The sequence below is a fragment of the Apostichopus japonicus genome, chromosome 12 (genome assembly GCF_037975245.1).
Source record: "Apostichopus japonicus isolate 1M-3 chromosome 12, ASM3797524v1, whole genome shotgun sequence".
NCBI classification, from domain to species: Eukaryota; Metazoa; Echinodermata; class Holothuroidea; order Aspidochirotida; family Stichopodidae; genus Apostichopus; species Apostichopus japonicus.
In genome coordinates, this window is record NC_092572.1 from 14,449,102 (window position 1) to 14,476,443 (window position 27,342).

The 27,342-nt window shown below is 34.5% G+C and overlaps 1 protein-coding gene and 3 long non-coding RNA genes across 5 annotated transcripts; 2 read left to right on the forward strand and 2 right to left on the reverse strand.

Moving 5' to 3' along the window:
• Positions 1-4,854: 4,854 nt before the first annotated feature.
• Positions 4,855-27,277, forward strand: LOC139977713 (uncharacterized). Its single transcript, XR_011796645.1, has 3 exons — positions 4,855-5,618; positions 26,703-26,816; positions 27,217-27,277. It is a non-coding gene; the product is annotated as an uncharacterized lncRNA (long non-coding RNA).
• Positions 8,964-13,952, reverse strand: LOC139977498 (fibroblast growth factor receptor 4-like). The gene is made up of 8 exons (XM_071986850.1): positions 13,829-13,952; positions 13,362-13,466; positions 12,966-13,138; positions 12,655-12,777; positions 11,866-11,980; positions 11,395-11,482; positions 10,999-11,125; positions 8,964-10,874 (listed from the first exon to the last, which is right to left on the reverse strand). The coding sequence occupies exons 1-8, from the start codon at positions 13,923-13,925 to the stop codon at positions 10,779-10,781; spliced, it is 924 nt and encodes a 307-aa protein (XP_071842951.1). The 5' UTR covers positions 13,926-13,952; the 3' UTR covers positions 8,964-10,778.
• On the reverse strand, positions 18,066-25,650 carry LOC139977782 (uncharacterized). Its single transcript, XR_011796693.1, has 3 exons — positions 25,533-25,650; positions 22,732-23,043; positions 18,066-18,130 (listed from the first exon to the last, which is right to left on the reverse strand). It is a non-coding gene; the product is annotated as an uncharacterized lncRNA (long non-coding RNA).
• Positions 18,220-22,731, forward strand: LOC139977781 (uncharacterized). 2 transcript variants are annotated; one of them, XR_011796692.1, is made up of 4 exons: positions 18,220-18,572; positions 19,811-19,976; positions 20,258-20,394; positions 21,028-22,731. It is a non-coding gene; the product is annotated as an uncharacterized lncRNA (long non-coding RNA). The 2 variants fall into 2 exon arrangements; XR_011796691.1 differs by lacking the exon at positions 18,220-18,572 and having other exon boundaries at positions 18,789-19,976.
• Positions 27,278-27,342: the final 65 nt, after the last annotated feature.

Consider the following 27,342-nt stretch of genomic DNA (forward strand, 5'->3'; position numbering starts at 1 on the left):
TAATACATCGTTGACAATGTTAACAAATTATTACTATTACTGTTTGTTCTGACTTCAACATCTACCAAATGGCTTTTAACCTTTCACTTTCGTAAAACAAGAAGGTTAAATATTGAGTCTATTTTAATACTGCCAACTAATTTTAGGCACAAAACCAATAGCAGTCTGCTTGTCTTAATATATTTCGGACGTAGGTTATGTTAGGGTGAACCTACAAACTATCCCAGAAGAAAACGAAGATGTGAAACTTGATTCTAGCTTGACATTTGCGAAAGCATAAATTTATTCGAAGATATCTTATAGATACTTAGATGGATTTTAACGTTTATTGTTAGTGCTTTGGTTAACACAAATTCCTCAAAACATCAATTTTTAGCAATATTACCTTCATAACTTTGCGAAATTGCTATGCAAGCTGAATGAAATATACCTAATCCGAAACAAGATAATCCTTCTTCCGTTGTTGTATACACAAGTATAGTTGTTGAATTGGGTTAACGATATTTGGCTTACTTAAACTCGTATTATATAGAAAGCAGTCCATGTGAAGTATCGCTAGTAAAAACTTTGAAGTAAATCCCTTCCCCACGCCACATATGCATTAGTTCACAGTAGTCCAAAGGTGCGATGAACGTATTAGTGTATTAATCAAATTTAATCTTTCAGCCTTCTTTTGTCACTCCGTCGTTCAAATAAGCTTGTTATAACGTATCCTTCTGTGATTTGCAATTATTATTCAATTTTGTTTATATCTACCTTGAATACTCTTGTTTGACTGTTTGCTGACGTGGTTTCCTTGCCCCATGCTCCTATTGTTAATCGCTATACAAAGGAACGGGTTGTTTCTTCTTAGTAAGTCCAATGCACGCATTTTCCCCGTTTTCCGTTTTGGTCTAAAACATGTTTAAAAAGTATCATACAATATCTTAAGTTTATTTTCCTTTTGATTGGTTTGCATGTTTCAAATGTCAAAAAATAATTAAACGTCTAAGAGAAAATGATAGATTGACCTGACATGTTCATCAGATGGATATCCGACGCATACTTTTATGTTACAGCGGTTGGTATGCACAAAGGGTTGGAAAATTATGTCGACAAAGGATATATTGAAGAAGTGGGCATGACTGTCACTACGTGTTGTTTTTCATGACATGTTTTACCATGCTCATTGTTCCAAAAACGTGTAAGTAAAATGTTTGCTTCAGCAAATGATGTTAAAAGGATACCTCCCAGTCTGGGTGTGATACTGAAAATGACAACACTAACTCTTTATATTCCACTTCTGGTATCGACTTACATTGATAATGATACCAAGCGGAATATTCCTCCAACAAAACCTTAGGCTATTCGTTTCCTTTTAAATAGCTAGTCAATTTGATTACACCTACGGAAGTGATGTGACCGAGTGGATAAAGGCGGTGGCATTTGAAGCAATGAGGTTTAGCAATCGGGGGTTCCGGGCTCGATACCCGGCCGGGTCATAGTCAGGTTAGTTTTCATCCAAGAGCAATGTACAGTTTTTACTCACGCAGTGGCGGACTGGCCACACGGGCATTTGTAGAAATATATTTTGAACTGTGGGAATCAGTCATGTAAAGACTGTCCTCTCTGCTGCTACAAGGTGCTCCTCAATTTGAACATTTTCACCGATGCTAACAAGAGCATTGGGCTTGCCTACAAGCTACTGGTAACTTTACCTGTGTCACAGTGGCATGTGAACGTTCTTTCTCTGCATTGAAGAGAATCAAAAACCGTTTGAAGAAGTACAATGACACAAGAACATCTTGAGGCGTTCATGTTGATGTCTGTGGAAAAAGGATCTTGTCCAAACTTGACCCTAAAAATATCATTGATAGTGTGGCTGCCAGAAGCAGTGAACTGTGTAGGCTTCTACTCTCATAGACATGACATGTGCTCGTGTTATTGAACATATATGGTATTAGTGGATTTTATATAGGTTTTTTAAAACATGTTGTCTAAAAATGCTTGAAAGACTAATTAAAATTCATTCTAAAACATATATTTTTGTCTAATTTTTCGTTTACGTTTTTAACTTTCCTCAGTATAATCAATTGTTGCTTCTGGAAATTATGTTTGGGTTTTTTTTTAAAGCCTGAAAGGATTATTGTAACCTACAAAATTGAGAAATATAGCACTATTTTGGATCTAGGCATTCATTAACTTAAAAAAATATCTCAATGGGAGGGGGACCCCTCCCCAGGACGGCGAACACTAGTAAGTAACATATCAATGAATAATGGGCCAGTCTGGGTTAAAAATACCCGGGCCGGTTTTACGACCCAGTCCGCCTCTGCCCTCACGTGTAAATTGTAATTCATAAGCCCTTGCGGTTTCTCCCACATTTGTGGTCCCATTAAGCGCACCACAAATTACCGTTGAATGCGAATAAGATTATTTTTAAGTGGATCGTAAAAAGAATGAAGATGTATTTATAAGGTGCCAGACACACAGGTACAATTACAACTGTCAAACGATTTATACGAGTTGTTAACTCTTCAACTTGATGCTGAAAACCAGTTACTTTAACCCACAGTCTGTGAATTCCAACAACAACAACAACACAGATATTGATGTGGTGATGTTACACATGTGTAACAATATTATAGAAGAGGTGCCGGGCATAATTTCTACCATGTTCAACAAAGATTTTTATTTCAACATTCAGTTTTCAAAGTATTACCTAATCTGAACATGTAGTGTACTGGGGATCAGAATGATAGGTTAGTGCATAGGCATGAGGTATTAAAGCCTGTGAAACTACTAACGCCATACAGTCAAAGTTCAGAAGTCAAAACACATGACCATGAAACGTATACAAAATTAAATATGATCCGAAACTTCGAGCACCAGCACGATATCATCGACGACATATCTACAGTATATAGATTCAATGAACATGCCAAAGTTATAGTTGTAAAACAGGTTAAAGGTCAAGCTTGGCTAAATGTATGATAGACGGCGTTATGCAAAGCAGTCCAGTACTATCTAGCCGATGAATTTTAAGACTGCAATCTTGATATACATGTGTTCTGGAATAAAATGTATTTCCTCCGTGACTTATGACGTACAAAATAACATTTTGGAAATTATGCGTTTATGAAAATGACATTATGAGACTCTACAAATAAACAATTGATTAATTATTGTAAAACTTTTCTTTCAGATGATCAAACAATGTTAAAGGTCAAACTTGTGCTAAGAGTGTTTCGCAAACTACTCTATATAGCTGAAACCTGAATGACATCAAAGTTGGTGATTATTTGCTGGACATGGGCTGTGGTGTATCAAGTGACGTATGACGTTATACAGTTACAGGTCAAAGGTCAAATAATAAAAACAAAGTATTAGCCATTACACTATCACTAAAATGACGATACGTCTGAAACCCACAAATAAGTAAAATGTTTCAAGGAATTTTGAAACTTGAAAATTTATCAGAGCTTTTATTTTCTTCCATATATCCTCAACCTCCCATATTCCAATGGTTCCATTTAGGTGAACAATAAAATTATTCACCTAACATGAAACTTGGAAACAACTTTAGATAAATATTATAGCAGTATTACGACAAAATTCACTGCCTTACCAACCTGTATTAAACAAAAACGACTTTACGGCATTCATACGACAGTTTGTCATTCCTTGCTATCCTTTACTGCAGGTTATATGTTATATGAATGTTCAGTGAATTCACTAATGGTTTGAGGAAAGTAGTCAAGTTATAGTTATTTTCCTTTTGGATAACCATCGTTTGCTATGAAAAGCTTACTTCCCTAAACATGATATTAACAAGGTTAATATATAAAAAGTACAATAAGTACACTCTTTAAATGAGGTGTTGTTTCTTTATTTCTGATGATATTCTAAGTTAATGCTAGGAGTCCGAACTGAATTTTTAAACCATCACGTATTGGAATGAATCGTCAACAGTCCAAAAGATCTATTTCACATTCCAAATTTATATGAGGAATTTAGACCTTTTATCGCTGTGGCCTAACCTTCGCAACAGAAACCGGTCTAATATCAGCTAATAACCACTTGAAGAGTCGTTTACTTAACTTGATTATATGCTGATAAGTCACCTTACTAAATTGATAGTTTGTCCTTGGAGGTTTTTAATGTAAGCATGTGAGAAAATGCCGGATTTCTTGAACCAATTTTTGAAGAAATGTTCTGTTGACAACTGAGACCACGAAAAAAACCTTTCTAATATGTGGACAAATCGGGATTTACATAAATCAGAATAACAAAGAACATGTGACAGAAATTAAGAAGCTTACCAATGAGAGTTATTTTTTTCAAATTCTTAATTACTCTTCTCTTCTAGATGATTCCTTTAGAATTGTATTAAGACTGATATAAACTCAGCTAAAATAATACGTTGCGTTTGATATGATTGTAAATAATCCGCCGCAAGATAAAAATAAACCTTACGCACAACACACCATACTGCAATTATCGCATTACTTAAAACATACGTTAGTACGCATTTCGTTCCTATGTTTGAACCTCAGTTGGAAGGAATTATTGAACATAGAACAATACATAACTCAATTAAGAATGACAATAGGACAATTAAGCTTGATACTGTTCAATGTGTAGCTCTTTAAGTTTGAGTCGTGGTTGACATCCATACGGTATGACAAATAAATAAATAAAAATAGATATTATGAATACTGGAATCATACGATAATAACGTGATATGAATCGGTGTGATTTAACGTGGTCCAATCTGCTGATAAAGAATAAGTAAAACTACATTCTAATAATATTTGCGAATTTCACAGTTGAAATTTTATAATTTCATATGGTTTTAACGTATGTTCCCGTATTCGAGTCACAACTATTTTCTAGCTAAAGAAATACTTTATACGTCTCATCAGGTACTTGAGAGAAACTTCAAAAGGAACCTTTTCTACGGTACCAAGTAAAATATTTATTACAAACATCAATATAATTATGTAAACTGACATTGTTGGGCCTTTACTTTAGAACACCATATCGTTGAAGAGTGGTCGACAGATATGGCGACAATTGAGCGCCACCTATCATTTTATAAGCAACGTATATTCTACACGAGAAAACGTCATCATGTGAAATGGAAATTTGAAAAAAAAAACAATTTATGTACATGCATTGCACAAGTTGTAAGCAAAGGATGCCCGAATTATATACAACAACGGATTTCAATTTGCAGTGTGCATGTATTATACTGTATGATACATATGTTATTAAACATCCTTTTTAATAACAGTAACAGAAACAAGGCTAACGTTGTACACGACGTATCCACCTCGAAGTTATATGGTATGTTTATGATATGTTTATTGTTTGCAGTACAACAGTATTTTATGTAAATGTAAATACAGACACATTTTTGTGCATGCTTAGTTACGTTTATATTTTGATACCATTGTACCGCACATGTTAACATAATAAAGAAGTTTAAAGTGTACTTGCAATGCGCTTGGGGGGTTAGTAGTTTCGTTTTAGAACTTAGTGAAGGCGATATTGAAACCACTGCTTGTTTTACTTCTGTCCTTGGTGCATATATTACTTTACGGCTTTAACAATTAAGAAGGTGCCGTCTTAAAGAGGTAAGCATATAATTATGAAATAATATTCATTAGCTCTTTTTCTTCATGTTGTTGTTAATTAAGCCACGCTATGTTTCGAACATCTAAAACGGACACTAGTAAACCAGCAGATTTTCTTTATATCAACCAGATAAAGTTTTATTTGGCCCAGATATGGATGCAATAAAAATTTAACCAGATAACATCTTATTTGGGCCATATAAAACTTTGATTTACATTAAGATAATTCTGCCCAATTTTTCATCTGGCCAGATATAAATTCCCGATCTGGAGCAAATCTGGCCCGGATTGAAACTCCAGATCTGGGCCTAGACCGGATTTTTATATCTGGGCCCGATCTGGGATTTCGGTAAGGGTACTGTTAGGCTATCGTCATCGTCATCGGCCTAACTTATTTCGCTCTAGCGTGCCTATTGTAAATCTTTATTTTACTAACGTCAAAAAACTAGAATACATGTTGAATTTCTGGCCAGCCTATTATATAATTCAATATGTTTTGCCTGTGGTACCAATTAAGTCTAGACATAGGACTTGGTCTAATAGCAAAGTATACTTACGTAGCAGGTCTAGGATTATCATAAGTTACACCTAATTAAGAATATATAGGACGTAGAATATATATCTCCAATGTATATGGCACGTTATGCACTTCACACGAACGATCAGCGCGCCTTGTTCAGATATCCATCACATTTTTACTGTTGATAATATGTTGTATGCTTATAAAATAGTACGTTTCTTTATTTGAAGTTTTTGAATGTTAAAACCCATCATTTGGTGCTGCAATGCATAATGGTACTTTGATATCACTACATTGTCACGGGTGAGTAGGATGTTAATAATAGCCGTCAACAGCCGCCCTTAATTTGGCATGTTCGGCACCATAGCGGGGTCGGGTGGATGGTTGTAGACCGAATAACAGCACGAATTCGGAATATTTTGTGTGTACTAGTAATTATTTCAGGTTGAAAATATTGGTGATGCCAGATTTCTGAACATACGTAAACCATAACAATAACTTCACTAAATCTCGAACATATGTTACATCGTATACGTGCATCAATGTAAATTAGGATTACCTGAATATGCAAACGGTGTGTAAACCAATTATATAACAATTTATATTACAGTAGTAAAGTTCTTTTACAACATCCTTCAAGTACAACATATTCAAAATGCTACTTGGAACTACAAAGACATTCAAATGTTAACCCTATGTTAAATTTTCAATGTTAAATCAACAATTTTACCTTTTAGCTATAAAATCAAGATCCTGAACCTTGCTAACAACGATGCTCCCTTTTACACTATATACATCAAAACAACTTAGTAGGTTATCTGTGTTCAAACGTCCGGATACTTAAATAATACAATATAACCGGAACAGCCGTGGGGAGACGAAAGAAGGAATCCGACTTAACTACATGTAGACTGCGGTAAAACGTCCGTTAGGGGATCTACCAAATAAAACTGGGACAAAAAATACAGTTTAACGCCAAACGACAACGGCTGTGGAAAATGAGCTACCTCCGTGATAAGCGATTGAGCGATTGTCACGCCCATTACCTCTAACAAAACATGTTTTTAGTGAACAGGTTACTTGACCTTAAATACTATTCAAGACAACCTCCACCCGCTTACAAAATTACACAGCTACGTTGATTCGTTGAACTTATTAAAATAGTAAGCAGACATATTTTTCTAGTTGCTTCCGTGAACATTTTGTTCACGTATTATTTGAAAACCTTAAATGTTACAACAATGAATCAGCTACCGGCTTAACTCGTTACAGTTCAAAAATCTATGGGTGTTCATTTTGAAGGATATAACAGCAATTTAAAGGCAACAACCTGCAAAAATACTGTGAATAAATATCAACATGTACTTTAAAGACACGATTTCATGTGATTGGCAATTGTACCAACTATATAGAGTATTGTACAAAATAAGATATCATTCGAATAAACTAAGATACTCTTCCTATATGGTTTAATAAATTAATTCTAGTAAATTTTCAATGTTGTTGGCTGAGAAAAAAAATATATAAATTTACCCGCCTTATATCATAATATGATATTAAGCACTATAGAGGAAACAAATCCCAATCCAAGCCTTGACACACATCGTGATTCTACACATTTAACAACTACTTCAACCATAATATATAATAGCTAATTATGTAATTAGAAACTGAAAGTGTCTGTGTTAATGTTAATGTTAAAATAAGAGGAACCTATACATTAACTATACATTTGATGAAGTTACGTTGATGAGGAAGTGTTTAGAGTACTGGTTACTACTATTTGTACTGACTAGGATAATTATTGTAATTAAACATTGCTATGCTACTAATGTGTTGCGATGCATTAAATGTTTTTCGGTAACTTAGCTAATATTAAACTTACCCAAAAAGCAATAGAAACAATGGTCGATACTGGTAAAATGTCACCTCTGGTGTACCCTACTGTAAACACGTTTAGCTTTTTAAAGATAGGGTCAAGAGCATACAAGAGCATGTGTCTTGCCCTACACTTGTCTAACTCGGTACTGAACTATAGGCTACTGCAGAATCATTCAGTTGGATCCCATCAATTAGTAAAAAGCGTGCATGGCTATGACAAGTTACATGTACTACATTATATTTTATATGTAGCTTGCATAACATGCTTAATATATCGCATAACACCAAGTAAAACTACATTTATCCTTAAGTTACAAGTTAAGTACTGTGGCATAGAAGGATCATAGACAATAACACAACAATAGCATTAACATGTCGGTGTTGTAGTCATCGTAGAGGGGCATTAAACAAATACATTATTCAAAGTTCAGTTATCTTCCTGACTCCCCCTAACCCCCGCGCTACACATACAAATACGCTACTCAACAGTTAGTTGCCAGAGGTTTTATTTCGACTGTACAATCTGTATTTGGTTTTGTCTCTGACCTTTTAAGTAATGAAAAATAGCACATCGAACTCAATCCCTGTTATGCACATTACCGACGGGCTATAAATCCTCACGTTATTGCGCATGTTACATTTTAGTGAAGTCTTATTGATACAGTTATTGTGGCTTTGCACATAAGATCATGAAGATACCAAATTTGTATTACGTACTGAATTGATTGAAACTTCGTAGCCGCCTGAGCGTTACGATGCATTGTTTACTTTTATAATATATCAGTACAGGGTCCAAACAATGTAGAGACTGATTTGATTTGTCTGTACAGTGCGGATTTTTGCTTAGTTAATACAATAATAACAAATGTATACCAGTAATTCAACATTAGCAATATAACACAGAATACATAATAATACATAACATACATAACGTTTTAGTCGATTTTTAGAACTCACGAATCGTGATTGTACACCTTTAACAGCTACTTCAACAATAATGTATACTAGTTAACTGAAAATAATTCAGTATGTGTAATAGTTAAAAGAAGACGAAACTACACATTTCGGCGCTTTGATGGAGTTAAGTCAATGAGCATGTGTTTTGTACTGGTCACTACTATTCTACTTCCTGACTATGATCATTCTTCTAATTGGACATTGCTATGCTACTAACTTAATGTAAGGCATTGAATGTATTTTCGATAATATTTAATACGAAGTTTATCAAAAAAGCAGTAGAAATGTGGCTGATAATGGTCCCTTGTCACCCTGGCTTCAGTATACCTTCCTGTATACACGTTTACATTTTAATGAGAGGGACAAAAGCATACAAGAGCATGTGTTTTGCCCACACTTTTTTAACTCGGTACTGTACGCTACTGTACTGCTGAATCATTACTAATCATTCAGTTGGATCCCATCGATTAGTAAAAGTCGTGGATAGTAATGATAAGTTACATTTACCTCATTATATCTGATATGTAGCTTGCATAACATGCTAAATCTATCGCATACTACCAAATGAAACTTCTTTATTTTATCCTCAAGCTACAAGTTAGATATGGTGGCCCAGACGGAACATACACAATAACATATCAATGACATTACAATTTCAGTATTGGTATTCATCGTAGTGGGGCATTTAACAAATACAACATTTCTACTCCCTTTCCTTGTACCTACAGTTACTTGCAGGATTGTGTATACCGATTGAACAGTCTATTTTGGATCTGAGGTTTTGTCTCTGACCTTTTATATAAGAAAAAAAGCTCATCGATCTCAATATGTGTTATATACATTACTGACACAGCGCATGTTACATTACAGTGAAGACTTCTCGATAGAGTTATTGTAAATCTATTTATGATATCATAAAAGTATATTACACAATGAGTGGATCTTTACGAGCTTTAAGATTAATCGTTTACTTTTAGAGTCTATCAGTATAGGGGTTCAATTACTGAAGAGTCTGTTTTGATTTGTTTGTACAGTGTGTTTTTTTTTTGGCTTAGTAGAAAAACAGTTTATGACAAGCAATCAGCATGAAAGGATGATTTTACTCACTTTACATGGGATGATATGTCTTAAAGATTATTGAATAGAATATGCAATCATGACAGTCGAAACAAGCTAGTCCAACGACAGCCGTAAAAGTGAATAACACTGTCGTATTTACAGTACCAGTCCCTAAATTAGATACAAAATTTTAAAAAGACCAGCGTGAGCTAAAACAAACTACAAATTTATCGTTACTACTTTTTTTTCTGTTTTATTTACCTTCTTGAACTTAGCGTTGACTTTTGTTTGCTAAATAAAATGTAAGGTGTTACTTTGAAGTAAGCTACTAACTGCCGTATGCGCTGATTGTTACAGTAAGACTTCCAGACACTGTGCAGTCTCTCGATGCCATATGAATATGTCATGATTTGCTTATACGTTCCAAATGCAAAATAGTGCGTGTAAATGTATCATTATACGATAAACACGTTAAACGAAACATTCGTTTACGAAACATTGATTACGTGCTCTTTATTAAAGTTATCAAAGTTGCTACTCAACATCAATAAACGTTGTTAACAAAGTGTCACCACCAAGTTTTGTTATTATTGTTGATAACGATTTGAAGATATTAAAGTAATAAATGTTGTTGCTAAAGGCGTTTTGGAATATGAAGAGTGCGAACGATTTCGGTAAAGCGTGCTGAGCTATAAAAAGCTGTATCAAGCTGCGTTAAATTTTTCTGGAACCAAAGAACCCTCTCAGTTTCGTGGTGAGACTTCAATGTGTCGTTCATACATTGCTTGTTCCATTTGACTATTGCTGAATGGCAAAGTTTTCATCGAGTCTTCAACATTCTGTTGAACCAAAACAAATTCCGTGAAAATGTATGCTAATTGGATGCCAGTGAGTAATTTCATTTATAATTCATTAAAACTAAGGTAAACCTGACCAAGATCATTTATAACAGTTGAAATTTACCTTTTCGAAGTTGGTTGTCGACTTTGGCCATTCGTCTCTGATATTGACCTCTAAGCACGTTTTCAAGCTGGAAAGTGATGTACGATCCTCTTGATTAAACTCCCAGCATTGCGTCAATGTGGCGTACCTGACAATGAAGAGGCAGCTGAGAAGTGTTTGCATTATACATAACATGTGTTAGCGGTCACTCAATTACATTGAGGAACAATAGGACGCAAACATTACAAAGATTAGTATAATTGACAGATAAATGCAATAAAATAAAATAAGTAAACAACGACAAATTAGTTTGAAAGTAGATCCTTAACAGTATTTTTCTTCATCTATACATAATTATAAATGGTATTAGCGTACATCTTCTTAAGGGAAGTTCTTTCAATTGAAAAAAAAACTAACAGTATTTCGGAACAGTTCCCAGGACGCATGAGCTTTGCTTCTACATCTTTCACACTTGATACGTCTTCATGTGTTGGTGGCCGTGCTCCTATGGAAGGGAAATAAAACTGTTTCTGAGAGATATCAATTACATCATCTATTTCATTTGTTAATGCGTATTTAGCGATAAAGATATGCTAAAATATGTCTCATGCGGTCCATGTTGTTTAATTAGATGACTGGATTCAATTTGTATGCGATGATAAAAAAAAAAAAAATAAAACATTGCAGCAGCATGAAATTACTATGACTGCTGTTTAGCCTAATGCAGAAGCTACCACTCTTGTAAAGGAACACGACTGAATTAACTGAATTATTATAGCAATTATTTATATGAATGTATACATCTATTAATTGCTTCGAAAGTATATAATAATGATCTAAATTAATTAGGAAAGGAAGTAACAGTTCTCATTTTAGGAGTAAACTTACCATAAGAAAATATTTCCCATAATGCAACTCCAACTGACCAAATATCACTCTTTGGAGTGTAAACTGTTTGAAGAAATACCTCAGGAGCCATGCTGAGGAAAGGAATGGGACCATTCTATTGAAGAGAAAGGTTGAAGGTTAAACTTCAAAATAATCTTGATTGTAGATGAAAATCGAGTGTGTTTCGTTCAACAACAGCAACATGATGTAGCTTTCAGAACTTGTAGTCGAACGAGTACGCGGCTCGTCAATGCATGAAGTAGTCCACTTGACTCTCCTATATAGGTGTACACACTCAGGATAATACTTGTCACCATGGAGTTATATTAGTGTCTGAATACTAGTGGAAAGATAGAAACTATAGTGACAACTAATATATATATATATATATATATATATATATATATATATATGAATATATATATACAAGGCAGAACATATATTGGAAACAGACTATTGTTGTCAGCCTCACGTTCTATGGCCAGTGTCCTTTGCATTTAGCTAGTACAACGATAATGAGGAAATGCAATGGCGAAATTCGGGATGCTCAGTAATTAAAGTTAAAACTTAATCCTTTACTTTTTTTAATTGATTATCTCTTGAATTCCTGAACTTTGTTTGTTAGAGTTTGCTACAACTAGATTTGCCCTTACTAATTCTGCATCATATCGTGAAGGTTACCATAAAAAACCAATACATATACTTCTCGTTTATTTAACCTAGCAGTGAGTAAAGAGTGTCAGTTATAAAAATTATGACAACAAAACGAAGGTGAACTTATATCAACACCTTTTTAATTTCTTTTTCAATGCGTTCTTCCGCTACTGTTAGTCCACAAAAGTCGTACAGTTTACAACCGGTTGAGGTATTATTCAACAGCAACTTGACAACACTTATTCCAGGATGTACCCACTAGAAATGATAAAAGCAAGAAATACATAAAAAGATGTTCGAAATATATTTTCGAAACATATACATAGAGATATGTTCTAGTATATGACATGTGCTAAGAAAAGTTAATATTTTGTTTTGTATCATATTTATATGTAGAAGGGGAGTAATATTAGTGCATTGTAACAAGTGTAAAAAATGTAGTTTACGCCATGTAAATGCAAAAACTGGACACCACAAATTAGATCTCTTCCAAAGCGGTAAAAGCAACTTGGAATAGGTTCCATTGCATTTCTATAAAGATAATCCTGTCCGTAGTGTTTCTCTATATACTCTCGTACGGTTCCATTGCATAAATCTTCTTGCAAGCAATAGTCGATACCTAACATGTTTGTATCAAGAAAGAAACGAACACTAGTTTAGTAGTAAAACAAATCCTATAATATTTTCAATTGATGGACGAGGTTTCAGTATTCTAATGATATACAATCGAATATCCTATAGAATCAAAATTGCAATGCAAATATTTTGTTAGAGTTTAACTATACGTAACTATATATGTTTAAAATCATTAACTGCTTTCACAAATCGGAAAAATTTCTCACCCATTTTTCTGCAGAAACCAAGTAAGTTGACAAGATTTACATGTGGAGGTAAATAGCCAACGTTGCGGATGAAGTGATTCCATTCTTCCACCACAGCGTAGGTAGCTTAAATTATTAAAACAAACAACAGTAGCTATACAAAACGTCTTAAAGATAATAATGTATACTGGTTTGTTTCTTCTTGCTGTGACTAATATTACATTTACATACCATCTGTATGTTTTAATTATTTTTTATAGAAAATAGATTAAGGTCAACAAAATAGTGTTGTAGTATAAATTGAAGATAACCGTTTTGTCCGTTCGGTCGGTAGGTATAAGCAAGCAGCCTTCAAAGGACAGTATTGAATATGCAGAAATGTAAAACCAACTATATTTATTAGGGGTACTTGTCCAAAAACATGCACACATTTGTTGATGTTTGATTTATTTATTGAAATTCTAGAAAAAAATACTTGTACAGCTTACATTTCTGCCCACGTGTGGAAATATGAATTCTGTTGTTGACTCCTGATTCAGACTGCAAAGTTCCAAGCCATCTTTGTCGAATATCACCTTGTTTCATTTTAGTGATGAATAAAACATTACTCTCTGCTATCTGTGGACCAACCGTTGCTTCTGTGAAATTGTTCAATGGTATTGTTTCCGCACTGTAGTACAAAGTTGTCTCTGGGTTTTCATTTTCTGTAGTGAGGCGATTAGTCTGGCAGCTACCAAAGCTTTTTCAGGCAAATACAGAAATGGTTGTTAGTAAACACACATTCTAAATTAGAGAGTCATGAAAGACGTGCTCATATATGAGTATTTTCAAATATTAATTTGCTTCATTAATACAAGAAATCAAAATAATTACCCGACGTTACTTTGGTTGGCAAATGAAGTTGTTGCTGTTCCATGGTTGAGCTGCCTAACAAGTAACTTTCCTACTAAAAGAAGCAAAATGTCGTGTAATATGTCTTTCTTTTGTTACGAGACTGTAGAAGAGAAGTCAAAGTGCGTTTTCACATAATTTAAACGACAGTGGGACAGTTAGCTTAAGAAGCATACCAACAACTTTACTCAAACGTCCTGACAATACTAATCTTTTTAAAGCAAGCAAATTTCATGGGCAAAGGTATGTTTGCTTGACCATATGTACAGCTTCTTCGTCCCAGACCGTCCTATTTTTACTATGTCTTTAATGACGTCCATGTCCTTAATTGGATAAAGAGTTGCCTGTTATGCTATCTCCATTCATATTTTGATTCCATGTTGATCTGCATGAGAACGTAAACGATGAATATAATACCGAAGCTCTTACCGCTTATAATCAACAACAATGCTACAAACATAACTGCGATAGAGGAGATAATGTAAGTATTGCCGGCAACCCCGGAGTCCTCTCTTTCTACAAAAACAAATAAATATACCAGGTGAGAGGAAATATAACGAATGCTTTTTTAAAGACATGATATAAACTAGGTTTGTATACATAATATTATATTCTATGACACATGGAGACATTTCTTTCCTTATCTTTTGTATCACAGGGTGACTACCAAAGAACAATTATAATTAGAAAAATTACTTTTTGCTATGCTGATTAGACATTAGGCGTAGTATTACTAGCGTTCCTTTTTTGCAAATTAAACATCCAATCATCCAAACACCAAATCTGTGTCGTTTTTGTATCATATATAGACAAATGTATTTAAAAGTTTGATCATTGATGTGTACCTTCTGAAGGTTCTAGAACACTAACTCATCATCTACATTTTTTGCTGTATTTTAAATTCCCTACTTTCTCTCACGGAATTCTTTTTCGCTACGATTTAAACAGAGAGATGGTGTACTAAATGTTGAATATCTTGCTTAATGATACTGATCACTATAAAAAAAAAAATGAAAAGCTCATAATACTTACGTTGGATCTCCACCACCACCGTATCACTCAATGCAAAGTCATCTTTTGTATTGTTGGCAACGCATCTGTACTGGCCCTCGTGTTCCTTTGCAATGTTTGTAAAGTGAAACTGCCATGTCATCTGCTTATCAGTATCAGTGGTCGTTTCAACGTGGACTGGTTGAAAGGGCAGCTTCACCCACTTTCTCAAGTAAATTTGTTTCTCGATAAATATGTTCGGGCGTGGAAACCCCTGGGTTTGACAGGTTATCGTTGTGTTATCACCAATCTCAACCTTTAAATTAGCGGGAGTCGTCATCCGAACTGTTGCCACATCTGAAACGAAACGTGTTGTGTTTTGTTTAGCTCTTTAAGAACACCTTTAATCGAGCTGTCAGTTTAGCATGGTACTGTTTCTATCGTAAAATCTTTACAATTAACAGAATAATAATCCCAAGAGTAACTTGTTAATACCAATCATAGTTAGTTTGTGTAATTATTTGATTGTGCTGGCTTATTAAGAACTTGTCAAAATGAAATACAATAACAATATACACATATATATTATCTCATTTTTGTAAGATAAACAATGATAAGGGAAAAAATAACCATCTCGACCCATATGCAATAGCCTCGTATCGGTTACCAAAATATGTTGATATTTGTATGACCTAAGGTGCATTGTAATGTGCGATCTGCTTATTTATAGACTAAACCAATGTTACACATTGAACTGTGAGTCAGACGTCGAATACATTACCACTGCTAGGTAGAAATCACCTATGTATTACTAGTTTAGATATGAGTACATACCGCGTTATTTGAAGGTATGGTACGTCAAGCACACTTTATATTACGTGCTACAATATACCTATTTCATTTGTAGATGAATATTACATGACCCCATTAGTTTTGATGAGTCCGAATACTTTTGTAAGTAAAATTCAGCTACAGTAATGTAATTGTCCCAATATTTGAAATCATTGTTGTATGGATACGATTTAATATCATCATAAAACAAACACTCTTCTACACGTCATGCTCGAACATGAGAAAGTAGTATCCCAAATAAGTCTTCTGTCATTTTTGAGGGCCGAAATTGAATCTTCAACTGCAAATTTGACAACACTTAACCAACCGGCTTTGGAAATTGTGAGCAACGAACCGGTTATATTTTAAGAGTGACTTGCAACCATCCTGTCCCCACCCCCCCCCGCCATTGCAAGTAAACACAATGTAGATTATGATATGTTTGCTGTGTAACCAATTATACAAAACAAAAAAATGATTAATTTTAGCAACATATCAATCTTCGTCTCTTTTTTTTTAAATACCGATACCGGTTCGTTAATGGAAATACCAACGAAACAGATTACAAAGCTACCATAGTAAACACTTGCGTTAGGGGATGTTATTACGATAGTTCTTCAAGAACAAGTGATGTGGGTTGTGTAGGCCTACTGCATATATGTTGTATGTATTAAGAATTTCCTTTTACCACTTGCATCAACATTGCCTTGGTAAGATGTAGCATGCACAACTACATGTAAAGTGTAACTGCATATTGTCTTTGGCTGGATATTTGTCTCCGGTAATCGAAATGGATAGAAACAATGCCCCTTCGAACAATTCATGGAATAACTTATCCGGTATTCATCATCATACTGTTAAAACTGATATGCATTTGCAAAAGAGTATTGCAATGGTTCCACACGTCAACCATGGTATTTTTTGTCAACATCCAGTCTTCACAACAGCTACACTAACTTGAGAACTGCTATTCACTGCCTAATACCTTCCATATGTATTAAAAGAAATGCGATCTCCATTCGTACATCTTGTTGGTGTTAAAAACAATCACATTGGTACTTATTGCTATATCCTAACCACTATAACCAGAATGGAAATGTGGTAATGCTCATGTGACAAACGGTTAGTTCAATTTTAACTATGTTTAATTACACCGAACAATCGTGACCAAGTTTCTTAAATTTGGTACAGAACTTACATGTTGCTACTACAAGGATTCCATCACCCTGTGTACATTGCAAATGGCAGTTGAAGCTAGCACACCGCAATGTTACATTCTTATAACTTGCAATATTAACTTGATACAACCATGTTTTGTGCCCTCCGTCTATCTCTAAGATAGTTCCGGCGAAAGATAAATTTCGCCAGATTCCAGTATGATTTGTACCAAGGCTTTGTATGCCAATATCTTGGGATGGGTACCCATCGGAAACACACGTTACGTTGACGTTTCCGTTTCTATCTGCAATGACGTAATTCGACAATGCATCATGTGGTTTACATCTTACGCTAGCTGGATCTGTAATGAATACGAAATCACATTCAAACATTGTTTTTAAGTCTCGTTTAAAATATATTATAGTATTTACTATCTATGTTTAATTCCTTAAAGTGTAACACATATTTTTTTTCTGAAAATAACAAAACTGTTCTGTAAATGAATGCACTTGGCTTACGCTATTACCCTTAACAGCGTCGTTACTATCAACTATTGCAATAAAACCACCAAGCTATTTTTCCACCCAAGATGTAATAATTACATGAGAAGTAAAATACATTTTAAGACTTACACATAACTTTCACCGGCCAGGTTGACCAAATACTAAGCTGATTCTGCACTGAGCAATTCAACAGTAGATTATGATGGCGCCTATGGGCAACAAATGACACATTGCTACATGATGATATCAGATGAGCAGACGCCATGGTATTGATACTTGTCTCTTGCGAAAAGGGAATTTTGCTGTCAAATGTCCATTCAAAGGTTGCATTGTTGACCGCTGTTGATGTCATGCAACATTGTGCTGAGATTGTCTGGTTTTCATGCACCGTTGATACATGAACTATGTTTGGTCCATCTTTCAAAGTAAAAGAGAACGAGGAAGTTTGACTTAATTAGATGAAAACCAGTCTATGGAATCGTTCTCTTAAAAAGTGTTAATATTTTTATACTACACTCTTAATTTTTCCGGGTCACTTTTGTGACCCGGATTCCTGATAAAAATAGTTTCATCCTTTTCAGGATAAGTTTAATCCATTCCCGGATAAAATTCAACCATTCCCGATTCAATTTCATTAGGCATGGTATCATTCCTTTGTACCGTTCCTGATCAGAACGTAGCGCTTGATGCTATTGGCTGATGTACATCATGTGACATAAGCTTTGATTGTGCTTGCAGCGCTCGAACGCTATTCGTAGCCATCTTTTCCAAACTTTGCACTCACGAAATGCTCTTATGGATCTCGTAAGAGCAAAATTACTTCAATGGGGATTGGAGAAGTACGTCAAGATTTTCAAAGGTGAGTTATTAGGCACTTTCCATTTTGTTTGTTGTGTTAATCATACGCAATAAATTTAATGATTTGAAGAAGCTATGCTCACTCCGTGACGGGTTAACTCTGGCCTAGCGTTATACAGTGTGCACTATAGTGTGTAGCGTGTGGTGGTTTTTGATTGACTGTACTGTACAGTATACTACAGTACTGTACATGCCTACACACAGCAGTATGCAGTACTATTGTGAAGCCTCTATGGTGCTACAGGGCAAACAGTATTACTGTATAGTGGCCTATTAGTGGGTTCTAATGTTCAGTTGCTACTTCACCACAAAGTGGATTGTCATTTTTCGATAACCAAATAAATTGAATGACATAAGTAAGGCAGGCAAGGCCTAATAAGGGTTCCTGGTAATTTAGATTTAGGTAATGTAAGACTTGCCTCCAGTGGGAATCAGTCTTTCCCTGTACAGTATGTTCTATATAAGGTGATCATTTACAAATAAGGCATAAGCCTATATGCTACTGTAGTGTTGTGGTTGGACTGGGCCCAGTAGTGGAGTGTACTGAACTGTACTTTTGCGTTGAAATGAAAACAACACTGATTTTTCGTACTTTTTTTTTTAATCAATATTTAAATAAGTTTCTGCAAAAGAAAAAAACAGAGATGGTAAAGTCATCATTAAATCGCAAATACATTTGTAGGCTAGTGTCCATAGGTTCATGGTATTGTGTAATAATACAGTCGACGCTTGAAGTAGCGGTTCCGCGAATATTTCAGGTATACCCGGTTATACCGAGCAGGTATGCCGCTTTATGTTAATGCTTATACCGATACACCTTTGCATAAAGTTGCTTATGGTCTTGCCTAGTAATGGCAAAAAGAGGGGTAAAAGAACACACTAAATGGTATGCAGAAACTTCTCTGAATTCTTATACTGTTCATGGAAATAGATCATAAAGATCTGAGATCCGTATTGAAACGTTCTGTAAACTTCATTTATGGCAATATGTTTTAAAATGCAAAATAAGGTAAGGAAAAATTGGCCAAATACAGGTCTTTTCAAATTGTGTTCATATACCATACTGTGTGCAAAAGTGGGTGCTGTACAGTATGGCTTGTGATAAGAATAGGCTCTTAATTGCATGAAGTCTGCAGATAAAAAAAAAATGCAGAAATGAACTTTCATGGAGGTATTACTACAATAAATTTTTAGAGAAGTAACATTTTGCTATCATATGTTGTCTTTGCTAAATTTCAGGAAGTCTAGTTTTGTGCTGGCACAGGTCGCCATGAAGCAACAGTCAACCTGGAAAACCGACTGCGATACGTGAGGAGAAAGGACCAAAATAAGACAAAGAAGTCTGTTTGCGACCCTCATAAACCTTCAAAGCTGGTTGACACAACAGATTTGAAATTGATATCAGGTAAATTAAATTAAATTAATTAATTAATTAATTTATTTATTTATTCATTTATTTATTCATTTATTTATTTATTAATTTATTTATTTATTTATTCATTCATTCATTCATCCATTCATTCATTCATTCATTCATTCATTCATTCATCCATCCATCCATCCATCCATTCATTCATTCATTCATTTATCCATCCATCCATCCATTCATCCATTCATTCATTCATGTAGTTTTTGCATCTAGTTACTTTTGTTGCTTAAAACGATATCAATGATTGTTCTTCACAGATGATGCAGAGGAGTGTGTTATTTCAGCCATGGTAACGTGTCTGGAAACTGGAGTATCACAGAGCCTTTAATATCAGAGACAATAAGAAGAGTTCTGTGGGAGATATTCTCTCAGAAAATACACAACAGATGACATGGTAAGAGTTTTACTCACTACATGTGCTATTCTAGCTCAGTCACTTGGCGAACAGGAACCCGAACTAAAGTGCCAAAAGCTTACTGTTGCTGTAAGACTTAAGAAGAGTGAATAATGCCATGTTGTAGGCTACACATTATATATCAACGTTAATTGGGCCATAAGAGTATGGTATGAGTGTTTTGCTGGTCCTTTTCTAGCCTTTCCTTGGGTACCTGTTAGGTTGATTGCAATTTTACTGAGCTTCAAAATCATGCAAATCTGCTTTTTCTCTTTCTTTTATGACTATTTTTAGTACTTTAAGTTAACGAAGGTTGCCTCACATTCTTAAAATCATATATGTTTCTCAGAGAGAATGACCTAACGGTTATGAAATGATTGAGAATCACAATGATAATGATGCATGGTGTTGGTGATGGTGGTGGTGATGATGATAGTGAAGATGGTGGTGGTGGTGATGATGATGGTGGTATTGGTGATGATGATGATGGTGGTGTTGGTGATGATGGTGATGATGATGAGGAGCTGGTTGCAAAATTTCAAAATTGTGGCAATGTATGGTTGTATCCTTGTATGTCAGAATGTTGCAATTTGAAAACAAAAATGTGTAATTTCTCATATATCTTTTCAATAGATTGGCACAAACATACCATCTGTCCTTGATAAAGTTCAACAGCCACAGCCTTTCGTTTTGGCATGAGGACCAAGAGAGCAACCAGAGCAGGTGTTTAGTAGAGTTGAAAAAAGGGGGCTACCTTGCAATGACTTCTGCAGACAGTTGACATATGTTTTAAAATGCTTGATACTTGAAATAGAATGATACTACCTGGGACTTTTTGAGAACTTTTTGAACCAAAAGACTGAGTAATCATCACCTTTCTCTTACCCGTCATGGTATTAATGGATATCACATTATCTTAGATAACAAATTTATCATAGTTTGAGTTCAGTTTGTCCACTAATGTTCAATATTGACAAGTCAAATTGCACTGGAATAGTTCGGGTGAGCCGGTTGCATAATTTAATTGCACAAATTCCTCATTGTTATGTGTGAGCTGTTCAGATTTTAAAGAGGTGAATAGAGGGATGGTGTTATTTCTAGTATAAAGAGTGAGTGATGCATTGGTACTTAACCTGCCCCCACCATCTCCCCCAACTCAAATCTGCCTATGCCACTCAAAGTAACAAGAGAAACATCATCAAGCATTCATACGTGATTATGCAAGCACTTGTCCATTTCCAAACATGTTGGTGGTTCAGTGAAATACTTAAGTTTTCGAAGTATTTTCATTTATTTTAATACATAGAACATTCGATGCAATTAATATTTAATAAAATTTTGCAGAGGTAAACATAGTAAGGAAATTATTTTTACAAACATTTTCTTATTCCCATGACAAATCACATCTCTATCATTTCTGCTGTATGTAACAAAGTTTTGTGCATGCAATTTAAAGTCTTACCTATTGTTAAGTTGTACAATATCAAAGTTGTGTCATTCTATAGTACTAAGTTATTCGTAACAAACCAACATGTATCAAAGTATCATTATTTGGTAAATAATGTAAGACCATTCGTTGAGAGGCTGGTGGAGTAGCATTTTTCAGAATTGTTCATTTTCCTGCAATATGTAGATTTCAAAGGTTAAAGTTAGCAGGAGATGATCTCTTTTAAGCACATTCTAATATTTGAACCTATTGTAGGATATCTTTAGTGGAGATTTTAAAGCATAAGATATGCTTCTAGTTAGAAAATAAAGATTTTGAAAGCAAAAAGTTACACATAAATTGCCACAACAAGTCACGAGTCACATATATAGCAGGGATATAACTAAAAATAGTATACACTTTTGCTGCCTTGATAAAACTCTCGCATTCCATCCACATTTCCATTTCCGCTTTTGTTCATCAGTATTGTAACCCAAATCAACCTCTTTCTGTAAGTAGAAATAGTTGACGTTGTTTGTTAACGAAGTTGTTAAAAAGAATAAAGACATGGCCAAGTTATTTTCAGATTTGTATGTTGTTTCTTATTCATAACATATCCAGAACGTAAGAACCCTTGAAACGGAAACAGGATCAAATTTATCCGGAATGGGGTCATTGTTTTTTTGATCCGGAAATCCGGATCATTTTGATCCGGGCGGGATCGGTGCCCCTGGGATCCGGAAGCCGGATCAAATTTGATCCGGAATGGGGTCAATGTTCTTTGATCCGGAAATCCGGATCATTTTCATCCGGACGGGGTCGGTGCCCCTGGGATCCGGAAACCGGATCAAATTTGATCCGGAATGAATCAAATTTGATCCGGATGTTTTAAGAGTGTAATTAAGGCATACCTTGAATATCCAGATTCCAAGAACACTTTTCCGGTTGTCCAGACACATAATACGACTTGGAACAAACGTATTTGCCAACATCTTCAAACGAAGCGTTTGTTATAAGCAATCGGCATGTTTTTCCATTTGATCCGATAATAGAAGTAAATCTGCCATCAATTTTTGTGTCTGATTCATGCCATGAATGACTCATTAGTGTGATTTCCATCGATTTCCATATCATTATCAACCAAGAATCATCGGAATCGAAGAAACAGGTAATTTCAGCGATGTTACCTAAGGAAGCTAATTTGGTGGTTGGTACTTCTTTGCCTGCACGTTAGAAAAAGAAAAACATGAAATGTAACTTCTAATGATGTTCTTCATGAAGCATGGTTCTAACATATATATTAGAGGGCTACGATATTTTATCAAAAAGTCTAGCTTTAAAGCAATAATATCATATTTGTGTTCATGACTTTGTTATTGCCATCACTGGCCATATATGGTGGATGGGATACGAAGCCATTCAACCTGTCAAGTGCACGAATTTATCGTGCAAATTAAGGGGTGTGAGTACTTCGAGGTTTAAGAAAGAAAACTTCCAGCATGTGGCATTCAACAATGATATCATTTCGGCGTACACTACGTATGAGAAAGTTTCTTCAAAACAATGTAACGTAGGTTCACTTTTCCTGCTATTTTTCTGTACTTACATATTCATGGTTAATGCAAAATCAAAACAACAATGGGGACATAACGAACAGAAGTTTCGGATGTGATTATGTAGTACTAACTCAATATACTTATCTTAATTCCTTGTAATGATTAGAGTTGAAAAACGTTATGCAACATTTATTAGCATACGGGTCCCTTGACGTGTGTGTTCTAAGGATGGTAGATTGAGCATACGTTCGAATATACTATTTTTACTTTCTGCATCTCGAAACCTTGAAAAATTAAAGTGTTTATACATTTGTTGGAGTTTCCAATGCTTACTTTGCACGTTAAAATATAATTCATATGCACTAGTTTATCCAATCTAACCAACAATCGAAGATTATGCGAACCATTCTCAATTAAACTTGTGATATCTACTTTATCTGGCTTATTTTCGATTTCATTTGGGGAGGTAGTTCTGATAAAGTAAAGAGATCGTCAATGATAAATCGTTTAGCAGATGGGGGGCTAAAGGTCATTCATATTCATAGTTTCATCAATAGCCTTAAGTGCACATGGATCAAACGTTACTGTAACGATATTCACGGTCCCTGGAAAATTTTCTTTGATTTGGAGCTTTACAAACTTGGCAAGCAGTTTCTGTTTCAGTGTAACTGCAAATAAAGGAGATATAAGCATTCCAAATAATTTCGTAAGTCAGATATTAAGGCTTGGTGTGAAATATCTTTTAATAATCCAACTGATAACTACGGTAATCAATTTTTGTGGAATAATTCTTACATTCGTATCAACAACCAAATTGTGTTCTATAAGTTTTTATATGAAGCTAATGTCAAGTATGTGAGAGATCTTTACGGCGAAAACGGGAGACCCTTAACCTTCCACTTTTTTCGTACTAAATTTAATCTTCCAATGTTTCTTTTCACTATCTATACCGGTTTAATTAATGCGATTCCTTTGGAGTGGCGTCGAGATTATGTTCAGAATTGTAATTTCCCCAATTGTAATGAGATTTGGCTGGATAAGGTCTTACATTCCAACTCTACTTCCCAGTGTGTTTATTCCCGATATTTAGATAAAGTCGCTCAGATACCTACCGCCAGCCGTAAATGGGCTAATGTGTTCAACAACTTGACGACTGAAGATTGGAATAGATTCTACAGTATTCCTTGGGCTACAGTTTCCGAATCAAAAATCCAATATTTTCAGTTTAGAGTTTTACATAGAATAATTGGGACCAATAAACTTCTTCATACTATCGGAAAAATCCTACTCTCCAAACTGTACCTTTTGCGATACGCATATTGAAAGTATAGAACATCTGTTCTGGGAGTGTAGTGTGACATCCACCTTTATTTTAGAGGTTGAGGCTATGTTATTAAATAAGCAATTCTTCTTCTCCAAGAAGGATATTCTTCTTGGTTTCGGTGTTGATGTAGCTCACCCATACAATTTTCTTATTTTATATATGAAGCATTTCATCTTTCAATGTAAATTGAATAAATGTATTCCTGTTGTAGAGGATTTCTTCTATAAATTTAAGTTTACAATAAGTGTAAACAAGTACACACAACATCGATATCGTAGTAAAAGTAAGGTTAACTTTATGCAGCTTAAACAAGCCTTTAGGACATGTGATTCTCTTTTCCATTAATCTCGTTCGATCAATTGTGCTGTTTATTAGAACAACTGTTATTTTGTTATGACGTTTATTTAATCTGAAGCATCTATAGTATGAAAATATGAAGTCTGTTAATTTGACTGAAACTATCAATAAATGGAGGGAAAAAAAAGAAAAAATACTTTATCTGGCTTGAGACATTTAATACCGTAACAGTTCTACAGTCAACACCAAGGTTATTGTATTTCATGAAAGGTAGGGCTCTCATTAGCGTAAAAATTAGTGTGACAAAAACATTTTTGAAGAACAGGGATAAAATTTCATATCAGAATAATTTGTTATGTTCCCTATTTGCTAATTTTCTCAGGGAAATTTTATTGATAAGCGAGTATAGCGTGGAATATTACACAACCAACATTGGTGGCATTACCTTTATACATCAGCGATATGGACCCGTTTGTTTGTTAAAACTAAAGGTACTACCTACAAAAATTATATAGTTTACGACGGAAATTATTACCTGCTGTCATTAGAGTAAGCACGGTTAGAATGTTTGCCACATAGAGGTAAACTACTGCACGGCAACGGAAGCGGTACATGACTCTCCTATATAACGGCTAAAGAAACGTAAACTTGTTATAGCTACGCAACACAGTAATTCATGAAACGAAAAACAAGGTAAGCAACGTAATGACACAGATTCTTCAGATCTGTTGACCAGATCACTTCTCGTCACCTATTAAGGAAGTACGTACAACACTCAATTGCTAGTGTTACTTCATCATTGCCTCACTAATTACCCATTAAACCATTTACGTATTTTTCTTTCCTTTCAATCTAGTGACCATAAAACACTGTTAATAGTTGACTACAAGAAAATGTGAACAGCTTATGAATCGCTTAGTCTCCAATAATGTATGTTAACAATAAAAGCATTAGTTTCGCCATCGGTTGTCAAGGGTTCCATAAAATATCGGATTTCTTTTTCCTTGTGAAAAATAAACGACACTGATTTGCAAAAATATAACTATGTAAACTGAAACTTATACATACACAAATTGCATTTTGAAGTTAATGATGAACAAATCTGTAATAAATGTACCTCCGCCGAACGATCTTGAAAACAATTTAATACATGCGTCTTTCGTTTTAGTAAGTATGTGTTTGCTTAGGGAAGGTAAATGAACTTGTCTGCCGCTATCTCGAAATAAAGGATTATAAATTATCTGTGTTGAACAAATCAAACCCAGAAAGACTACGAATATTGCTTTGGTTTACTTATAAATTTACACGATGAAATACATGGCGCTACATTACCAAAACGTTGAATTTCATGATATTGTAATTTTTTGAAGCTAATTTACCAAATCCTTCCGCATTGATAATGATAGTTCTAAACTATAACTACCTATGATGGTTATTATATTTCATTCGCCAGAGCAGTTACACGCCTCCGTAACTTATAAAACTATAACTTTAAATATTAGAAGTCATTAGTAAAAACTGAATGAAAGGTAACATTTTAATAAATTAGAGCCGAAACTCACAAGCTTTTTGTGAATCATCAGCCTATTAATCAAATTGATTCATAAATGTATCATTCGCTATTCAATTTTCTTTCCTTATGACATAAGCCAACTATTTCCAGTTATTTATGTTATCCATTTTGCCTTTATCATCCTTCATATAGTGAAGGTGCAAAGTAGCATTACAAGAATTCATTTTACACGAAAGAAACCGAGCTCTACAATGGACACTATTTGGATAGTTGTTATCTTTATCAGCTTATATTCAAGTAATTCAGGTACGTTTTAAGTTTCAGTGTTTTTATCAGAAAAATAGCGCTGCTTCAATATTGATAGCATATTAACACATATTATAGAATTAAAGTAATAACGTATCACTTGCATAATTATTCAATATTCTTTATATTGTTCCCATCGAAACTTGCTTTCAAACTGCTAACACAATATCACGTATAACTAAAAGTATACTCGTATATATGTTTTGCTATTAGTTATGGTAGAAATTAGTCGATACTTAGTTGTTAATACTGGTTGTAATAATCACTTTTTATACAAAAGTCTGGAAATAAATTAGTGTTGGACAACAAAAGCATTATCTGAAATGATGGAAAGATTTTCCGATATGACTTATTATTTAAATATTACTCATCAGTGACAATTAACACTTCATTTTTGTAGCACATCTCAAGGTACCGTCAATAATTGTACAAAAAGGACAGTCGGCTGAAATATCTTGTCTTTATATGAAAATTGTCATAAAAAAGGCGATTTGTAAAATGAGAGTGTTGTGTATGGCCATATTTG

What these genes read in the sequence shown, in the direction of transcription:
- LOC139977498 (XM_071986850.1), bottom strand. Translation starts at nt 13,925, where the DNA reads ATGAAACAAGGTGATATTCGACAAAGATGGCTTGGAACTTTGCAGTCT. An exon ending in ATGGGAAATATTTTCTTATG is followed by an intron (nt 11,483 to 11,865) that starts GTAAGTTTACTC and finishes TCCCTTCCATAG; the next exon opens with GAGCACGGCCACCAACACAT. An exon ending in CGACAACCAACTTCGAAAAG is followed by an intron (nt 10,875 to 10,998) that starts GTAAATTTCAAC and finishes TTGGTTCAACAG; the next exon opens with AATGTTGAAGACTCGATGAA.